Source organism: Microcaecilia unicolor, chromosome 5 (assembly GCF_901765095.1).
Source record: "Microcaecilia unicolor chromosome 5, aMicUni1.1, whole genome shotgun sequence".
Lineage (NCBI taxonomy): Eukaryota > Metazoa > Chordata > Amphibia > Gymnophiona > Siphonopidae > Microcaecilia > Microcaecilia unicolor.
This window is the reverse complement of record NC_044035.1, coordinates 204160531-204170438: the sequence shown is the minus strand read 5'-3', so window position 1 is coordinate 204170438 and position 9908 is coordinate 204160531. Positions and strand designations below refer to the sequence as shown.

Sequence of the window (9908 nt, the reverse complement as noted above, 5' to 3'; positions counted from 1 at the left end):
ATTATTTGTTCTTTCCTAAGCACCTTTCACTACAGAGCTCTTCCTCCTCTAATGGCACTTCTAAAAAGACCAAGGCCACACCAGATAATGAGTGAGAAGCAGAAATAGCCTCATCTGCCCACTCCTGGAGGTCTAAACAAGATCTCTTAAGAGCTGGAGTGGCAGCAGGGTGAAACTCTGACCCTGCTTCAGTAAATAGGCCTGATGCAGATGAATGCTCTATTGGGCTCTGAGGCTGTAAAATGGCGGCTGTGCTCCACACGTGATTGGACAGAGGCTGTTCCTCACTGCCAGTTGGCCCTGACAAAATGGCACCCATTCCCACGCTCTCCTGCATCAAACTGCACATCATCCTGCTAGAAAGCTCGAAGACCCCGGCATATTCAGATGCTGCCCTAAATCTGAAGGTGTGCTGCTGCTGACCATTTCCTCTGAGTCCCGCAGGATTTGCAGTTTGCATGCACTGCAATGTCCCGATGTCGGCCAGCGGGTCCCCCAGCAGAAACACTGCGTCCACGGAAGTCACCATTCACTCTGTCATAAGTGCAGCACAACATGACCCAAGTGGTAATTCAGGATCCCTCCCTTGCGCCAAGTAGAAATTGCAGCCCTCCAAGCATCAAACTTAAGTCGGACTTATCACTGCCGGCTGCTCCCCTCCAAGCCCACAGTCTCCACAAGTCTTACACAGATGAGAAAGGCTCAGGGCTGATACTCTGTTCCACACTCTTGAGCAAATCTCTCTCCTTCTCCTTTCTTTCTTTTTCTTTTTTTTTTTTAAGGTTGTTGTGCTGGAAAGGAGATCTCCACAGGAAACAGGGGAACGGTGAAGGGAGGGAAATTCATGGAACACCACAGACAGGGATCTGAAGACCTCCAGACTCAGGCTGCCTGCAAAGTTCAACTGAGGACCAGTTGACCAACTGGACAAGCAGCAAAGGACTCAGAACCAAAGTCTGAAAAATGTGTCCATCCACTTGCTAGAGATAGAAAATACTGAGAAGCTGGACTGGATGCCAAGACAGATATGTCTCAGCTCAGTTTTCAGTTCTCTATCTCCATCTGCTGGTTGATGGACACAACTATCCCACAGGTTCTGGAATAGTGGGAAGCTACGTAATGCAATCTCCATTTTCCTCAAGTTTTATTTATTTTTATTACATTTGTACCCCACGCTTTCCCACTCATGGCAGGCTCAATGCGGCTTACATATTATATACAGGTACTCATACGTACTCACTGTGGATATCCAGAAAAATGGATCAGTCAGTGTACCAAAGACTAGATTTGGTACAATTTCCCAATAGATAATTACTCACAAATACGGATTCCTTACCAGCAGTGACAAGTGCTGTCTCCAAACTCCATTAGGACTGAGGGTAAAAATTTCCTGGGAGAGTGGTAAGTTCTGTGCATGTTCAGAACTTTACACTATTTTTAAGCTCAGGGACACCTGTTTCATCCTGATGCTGTCAGATGGCGTCACTTGTGTGCCTGGATAAATTCCCCTTTATGTATGCTTTTGAATTTGTAATCTTAGGTTTTGAAACTTAAAATGAAACTGCAAAAGAACACTGAGAAAAATCAAATGCAAACAAAACAACATGAGAGAACTTGAGGTCATCTATGTGTTCCACCCCCCTCCCTTTCACTTTGTGGAACCAGAACCTCCTGGGTCAAGCCATGTTTGGGGCCACACAGTTGTAGACCATTAATTCTGCTTTATAATGGCTAATGTATAAAAGGTGCCTTCTTCAATGGTAAACTCTGATGAGCCAAATATGAAGTCCAGATTCTTGGGCACTATGATGCCTGTTACTTTTGAGCACTGTGCGAATATACCAACCACAAGAATCAGACCAAAATAAGATTTTGCTCATAAAAAAAACTACGTCATGTGTAACAGTAACAGAGTTCTTTTATTTGCCTTTCAGTATACATGCTTATGATGTAGTCAGAGTAGTTAGAAAGTAAATAAGATAAAATTAAACATGATCATGTGAGACAGCACAAACTGATTTGGAATTTCAAGGCATCGAGGCTCAAGAATACCAAGAACAGGAACCTCTCTTTTTCATTAGTTAAACCTCACAGTAAAGGTGCTTGGAGGTCTACATTTTTAAAAAATATTTGAAAGATCTAGAATATTATAGTATATGGGAAGATTACCTTCGACACACACACTTACTTACTCCCTACATCAACCCTGCTAATGATCTAAGATTGAAAACATTGTTTATAGTTTAATGTTCCATCTTTCTCTTACTTAGAATATGCTATAAGCATAATGAAAAAACAAACCCCAATTTCCATGTTTAAAAAAATCTGTGGTTATATTGCAAAACACAAACATTGTCTGTTATCAGAAGTAGCTACACCAAAATATTTAAATTGGAATAGAATTAAACATTTTTTCTTGTCAGTACTTTATTATTTTTATGTGATTAACATCTTGTATAGATAGACAAATGCATCTTTTATTCACAAAACTGGTTCAAGTGTCAGAATTTCCACATCTCCAGCTATATGTGACAGAGAAATCACATTTTCATACCTAGAAAACCTTAGCTCCTCCTTTTCAAAATGCACTGCTGAACTATATAGAAATGCTGAAACATTCTATTTTTTTAGACTACAAATCTTTGGTTAAAAGTTTGGCATTACATAATAATGTTGTGACCATAATTATTGATTTTTTTAATCAGAGAAAGGAGGGCAACACTGGAGGTCCTACTTCAACATGTAACATATCTGACTTGAAGTGGTTGTTGCTATTTTAAACAAACCAAAAATATAAGAACCAATAAAAACTAGCATATCTAATTAAAGGACATGGCCTTATACCCCTCCTCAGAAGAAATGTTATACAGATTTGGGTCATGGATTTGATATACCACCTTTCTGAGGTACAAGCAAGACAACAGATAATCAGGAATTAAACATTCAACTAGATGTCTTCTCTGGGTGGGGGTGGAAGAGGGACAAAATTATGTCACTGTCATAAGGTCAAGAAAGCAATTGAAAAGCACTTTTCCAAAACTCACTCTGTATTTTAATGACTTTGCGTTGACTCTATGCAAAACTCACTCAGTCCAAAAGCTGTTACCTATTTTTCTCAAAACTGCTGCAGATGGACTGACTTTTGGATAAGTGCTCTTCAATTATCTCTAATCAAGAATCATTTCTTCTTCCTCACACTTTTAAAAAGCCCAAACCTCCTGATAATCCTTGTGACTTTGGGTAAGTCACTTAGGGGGGACGTTAAGCTGCGTTATTTGCCTCTTAATGCAACTTAAAGGGCATTGACAAAGTTTACCGCAGCACCATTTCAGTCACAAAGCTGTGGCCTGATGCTCCTGGGCTGGCAGAACAGGGTCCTCCTGGCTTATGTGTCCCCCCCAAAAGGCCATACATGGCCCCCCAGCTCAACCCCCAAACCAAGTCCAAGAGGGCTACCTTTGTAACTATTGGTGGTCTGGGGGGGGGGGGGGGGTACAGGCAGACGCAATTCACAGTCCCTCCTGCCCAGTTCGATGCCTAATGCAAAATGTCATTTCTAATACTAGGGGTCATGTTTCTGTATAAGGAAACATGACCTCTAGCCATAGTCTCACACAACTACTGCTAATGGTGCCATTTTGCTTCCAGCGCCGGACAGGGCAAGGACGACTGGGCATCCCTCCTGCCCAAAGACCACCCTGGACTACCAATGGTTACAAAGCTAGCCTTTTAGAAGGTTGAAGGTTATCTGGGAAATGGGGGTTGAGCTGAGGGGAGCGTTTATGGCCTTTGGGGGAACCCTGCTCTGCCGACCTAGGAGCATCAGGCCATGGCTCCTGGGCTGCTAGAATAACACCTTTTGCAAGTTGGCTCACAAGTGGCATTATTCTTTTAAAACAGGATTCAGCAACCTGTGGGACTCAAGATACTGCAGGATGCTGAATCCCGTGGCATATCAAAGCAATCTATTACCGCACCTTGATAACTAGCACCCTTAATCCTCTATTGTCTCATGTACCAACTAAGTTGTCCTTTTACTAAGCTGCATTAGGCGCTAATATGAGTCTAATGCAGCTAAAAATGGCATACAAACTTCCAAATGTGCAAGCGCTAAAGAATATTTTTTTGAGGGGCCAGGTCAGGGTGGGCATACCTGCGCTAAACAGCACATCTATATTACTGCACTCTAACTGGTTAGCACAGGAAAACTGCATGGCCGTGCACTAATGCCAACATTAGCACATAACCATTAATACAAAAATTAGAAAAGAAACCATTTTATGGCTGTGTTAAAGTTACACAAGGACGCGTGTAAGGGCACACTAAGGCCACTTTTTGCCACAGCTTAGTAAAAGGACTCCTTAAATTGTAGTTCACTACTACTGAAAAAGCATGATCTAAATCCTAACAATGAATACAAAATGGACCTCTCTCTTCTTTCTTTTACTAAAACTCTGTGCTAATAAGTAGGTCCCCGGGAGACTACTAAGTTCTTGAACACAAATGAGTTTGTATATAAAACAACACAATACCTATTCAGATCACTTAAACAGATATGCATCTTTATGCATTGTAAATTGCTGATTTTATCACTTCAATTGGCCAGCTTTATCTCTTATCACCAATTCATAAAGAGAAATGTGCCAATGAGTTCTTCCGCTGCTATACCTTTGCCTCTGTACAATGTGATCTAAGAACTAAAAATGGCCTAATGTGGATACATTAAAGTGTTCCACATTAGTTTTGCCATCTGCATGCACAGTATGTTTTGGGAGGGGGTATTTTGGGGGGGGGGGGGGGGTGGAGAACGGGCATGGATGTACTAATCAGCTAGTATGCTGACAATACTGCTATTCTAGCTGGTTAGCATGTCCATAATGCGGGAGCCCTTAGCACCTCCTAAACAGAAGGCAGTAAGTGTCCCTGCAGTAATTTCTTTCAATGACCGCACACTAATGCTAACATTAGCTCATGGCCATATATTCAACAAATGGAAAAAAAGCCCTGTTTGATGGACGTACTAGAAATGGGCTTAGCGTGTGGGAAAGTCACGAAAAGGGATGCGCTATGCCTATTTCTTAGCACAGCTTAGTAAAAGAGCCCCTAAGTCATAATTTGCTGCCTTAACACTTCAGCATTTAGGACAAAAACTCTACTGAAGAAGATATTTCTGTAATTACCACTTCACTTGGTTAGCAACTGCAGCATGAACTGTACAAATGAGCCATGACAATTTTAATTAATTCTATAATACATAAAGTACTCCACTATTGGTATTAAATTTCACAAACACCTTTATTGATGTCCATTCATTAATTACCAATCCATACACAAAGCACTCACGCAACTCTCATTCAAATGTCTTACACACCATACCCCACAGAGCAACCGTATCATATTAATTTATATCTTTACATACACTTTAAATGCTAATCATGGCTATACCATTGATCAATGCTTGAACTTAAATCTATAATGTCCAACCAGCTCAAAACACGCTGTTGAGGTCAATCCTCTTTGGACTGTATAGCCACCTCCAGTCCTCACACATCACTTGCTTCCATTCCAAAGTTATTACGTCTGGGATCACAGTAGCCACTCTATCAAGCAATTGAATCACTGTGTATAGTCAATGTTGAATCTCATACATCACCCATCAAGAGATTATTTCAACTGTCCATGTGCCTCTGCTATGCGACACAAGAAAAGCTTGCATGTGTAGCCACAAACAGGTATCCAAATCTTTTCAATACCCTGTCTGCCTGAGTTCCTTTAGTTCCTCTATGCGAGACCCCATTTCGAGATGTTCTTCGTCAGGAGGAACTATTAACCACCACCTATAATCGTTTTATAAAACATTACCTATTTAATAATCTCAATCTAATGAAACAACATTTATTTTATACAACACAAGCATAAATCTTAATATAAATGTTATATCGGCTGCTTATCATCCGGGCTCTCCCTCAACGGGAGTATTCAATCCACTGAGCAATCCACTGATTGCTCAGCTGCAAGGCCCTACGCGAGGATTTAAATACTACCCCATATTTCCGGAAAGAGAGAATTCACCAACCTTAAACCCACTCTACCTCCAAATTTAAACCCTCAGGGGCCACCGTACCCCAGGAGAAAATGTATCTTTGCTCTATATTCAACAGCTGATTGCTGACATCACCCCCTCTCTTAGAAACTATTTGCACTAACACAGTGCATTTCAGATCTTCAATCTTATGGTTATGTGTCTGCCAATGGGCCACCAAGGGGGTGTCTTTTTCTGAGTTCTAAGATTGCTTATATGTTCAGCTACACATTGTTTAAACTTTCTCTTAGTGTGCCCAATGTAATACAACAAGCAAGGGCACATGATACAGTAAATCACCCCTTCACTATTGCATGTCGTATTACTCCTCAAAAAAATTTTTTTTTTGTGGATCTAGGTATCAGGACCCATTTAGTAGTAATCGAATAAGGGCAATAGACACATTTCCCACATGGGGCATGCTGACATTATCCCCGATGGGGTGTTTTAATAATTCCCCCAAATTTGCTTTGCGTTGATAAGAGGAACTAAAGGAACTCATGCGAACAGGGTATTGAAAAGATTCGGATACCTGTTTGTGGCTACACACGCAAGCTTTTCTTGTATCGCATAGCAGACCCACATGGTCAGTTGAAATCATCTCTTGATGTGTGATGTATGAGATTCAACATTGACTATACACAGTGATTCAATTGCTTGACAGAGTGGCTACTGTGATCCCAGACGTAATAACTTTGGAATGGAAGCAAGTGATGTGTGAGGACTGGAGGTGGCTATACAGTCCAAAGAGGATTGACCTCAACAGCGTGTTTTGAGCTGGTTGGACATTATAGATTTAAGTTCAAGAATTGATCAATGGTATAGCCATGATTAGCATTTAAAGTGTATGTAAAGATACAAATTAATATGATACGGTTGCTCTGTGGGGTATGGTATGTAAGACATTTGAATGAGAGTTGCGTGAGTGCTTTGTGTATGGATTGGTAATTAATGGATGGCCATCAATAAAGGTTTTTGTAAAATTTAATACCAATAGTGGAGTACTTTATGTATTATATAATTAACATTGGGGTACTCCCGTAACAAGGTATTTCCCTCTATTTATATTCAGAATTCTAATTAAATACCAGTTATTCTTGCCGCCTAACCTAGAAGAAAACTTAAAGTAAGTCATATGTGAAAGAAAAAAACTGCTTCAGCATAAAGTAACATTATACCAGGGATGGTGTTTCCATTTCACTATATACATTACACCTTATTTATGGTGTATCATCATAACCCATTTCTTATTCAGTACATAGATGCTCCTCAGTCAACATATTGTCTATCAAGTTCTTAAAGTGTACTTTGTGCAAATATTACAACCAAGTATGATGCACTTGCTACTTGCTTGTTTAAAATTACATAAAAATGTGGTGCTTGAAATTATGGACATAAGCAACACATTGTCACTCTTGGTAAGATGCCCTAAACCACAAAAATATTGATGTGTACATATTTATATACATAATTATTCTCTTTCCTTAAAACATGACTAATACAGTAACACTAGCACACAAATACTTGCTTCCAGATAGCTCCAGGGCTTAGAATGTTTGTGCTTCTAAAATAACACAGTCATTATTTAATTGAGCGTCTGCCTCCTGGCTCCCTTCCAGGAGGGTACACAGTTAGCTGACTCAGCACAATGTCCAGGGCAAAAAGGAGAGAAGGAAAATGACAATGCAAGCACAATACTGCATTAATCCCACCTCCCTTAAGTTCCCTCCCCCACCACAACACTATGACAGTGGCTCATGGTGAAAAGCTGAGAGGAAATCACCCACTCCACACTGTGCTCGATATGTACTATATACCATGCTTTCTCACAGATAATTGATCAAGGCACACTGTACTAAATATGTAGCATTTTGATTGGTTGCTGTCGAAGGAAACGCTCACTGGGCGAGATCAGATGTTCTGACTTGATTACCAGGCCTAGGGGATCCATAAAGGGTAACAGATGCTATGTGGTTATTCTGCATCACCTGAAAATTTGAGAAATAGAGTTAAGAAAGATAAGAAATAGAGATAAATTATTTCTAATGACATTTTTTACACAAGGTTACTTCAAGGAAGCTGAATTCTATTTTTAAATATAAACACATACAAATAAAAACAAGCAAAAGACAATTTAAAATGAAGGGTTCACTGAAATTCTAAAAGCTGAAGTTCCCATTTTACGTATAGAAAAGGTAACTAAGGGGCCTTTTTTTTTTACAAAGCAGTGGTAAGCCCACCGTTGGCTTACCACATGCCAATCTGGAGCTACCATCGGCCCAACGCGGGCACTGGCGGTAGTTCCAGCCCCAGCATGTGGCATTTCTTGTGTTAGCGGAAATATCCGAAAAATATTTCCACAGCCGCAAACCCAATGGTAATCAAGCAGTGCTGGATTAGTGCGGGAGCCCTTACCGCCACCCCCCCCCCCCCACACACATGGACATATATGCAATAAGTGAAATCTTACCGCATGGCCATTTCTTTGTAAGGCCTTTTTACCCAATGTGGTAAAACAGGCCTCAGCATGCGGCAAAAACGGCCCTCGCCGCTAGCACAGAGTCTCTTTTACCGCAGCTTGGTAAAAGGACTCCTAAGTTGTCAACACCTAAGACATCAATTTTGTTAAATGGGTTATGTGGAGAACAGCTATTGCATGGGCAATGGGGGTAAAACAACTTATTTAAAATAATGCCACTGTATTTCTGGTACAGTCTCTGGAAAATTCTAGCATTTTTAAGGCCAAACTCTGAAGCACAACTAAAGAGAAATTTTAGGGCATCAATTTCAAAAAGGTTTTTTAGCCCAGTATGAAGGAGACCCAAAGTTGTTCAGTTCTTCGGCCCAGCTTTTGCTCCTCAGTTCAACTGGAAATGAGGATGCTATGGAGGTTTATAGCACTATTTTCCATTGTATTTTGTTTTACTTATTATGTATGTTTTATTGTACTCTGCTTGGTTTTAGAGGCAGATCATAACACAAATAAATATACAAGATAAGGGAAGTTAACTTTTGAATTAAATGTTCATTCTTTGTAACTCAGGACTTGCTGCATGCAAAGAGAATATTTTCCTTTCAAAAGTGTTTAGATCCCGAAGACTGTTGTGCTGTATTGAACCGAGTGCGCATTGTATTATTAACAAATTGCTTAATAAAGACTTCCATAAATTAAAAAAAAAGTGTTTAGATCCTAAGGTGAAATTTACTCTTACCTGTTAAATTTATTTCCCTTCAATCCTGCTAGACCAGTCCAAAATACTGGGTTATGTCCTCTTACCATGGGGATGGAGAAAAAGAAAGCAAAATCTGAAGATTCTAATGACATCACCAGTAAAACAGGTGGTATAGCTAGAATACTGTCAGTATATGAAACAGATAAAATATTTGAGAAAAAACAAACTCTCTTCACGGACACCACTGCCAGAACATGAAATTATTTACATACCAAAGAATCCAAGGATACTGAAAAATCCTCAGTTTTCCACAGTGGGTCCTGAACTGATCATGTAGGAGAGCAAATTTCACCTTACTTATCCTGCTAGATCAGTCCAGACTATTGGACTATCCCAAAAGTTATCCTTCAGGGAGGATGGGGGGGGGGGGGGGGGGGGGGATGATGACGACAAAGCTCCCTCCAAAATGACCCTGCCAAAATTACTGTCCTCTATAGCCCAGATGTCAGTATGACAAATGAAGACAGTGATGACCAAATCAGCATCTTATAAATATCCTCTGGAGACACTGTTCTTGTTTCTGCACAAGAAACCACTTGAGCTCTCATCAAATAAAACACGGAGACAATGTGGGACAACTTTATGGCAGGGGA

General features: G+C 40.3%; 1 protein-coding gene across 4 annotated transcripts in view; it reads right to left on the bottom strand.

Moving 5' to 3' along the window:
* Positions 1 to 1900: 1900 nt before the first annotated feature.
* The window catches only part of C5H16orf70 (chromosome 5 C16orf70 homolog), a 1028424-nt gene continuing 1020416 nt past the window's right edge, over positions 1901 to 9908 (bottom strand). For all 4 annotated transcript variants that reach the window (XM_030203715.1, XM_030203714.1, XM_030203713.1 and 1 more), the window contains one exon: positions 1901 to 8070. In XM_030203715.1, coding sequence (XP_030059575.1) covers positions 7981 to 8070 — 90 coding nt within the window. In that variant the 3' untranslated portion in view covers positions 1901 to 7980. The remainder of the gene's footprint in view (positions 8071 to 9908) is intronic.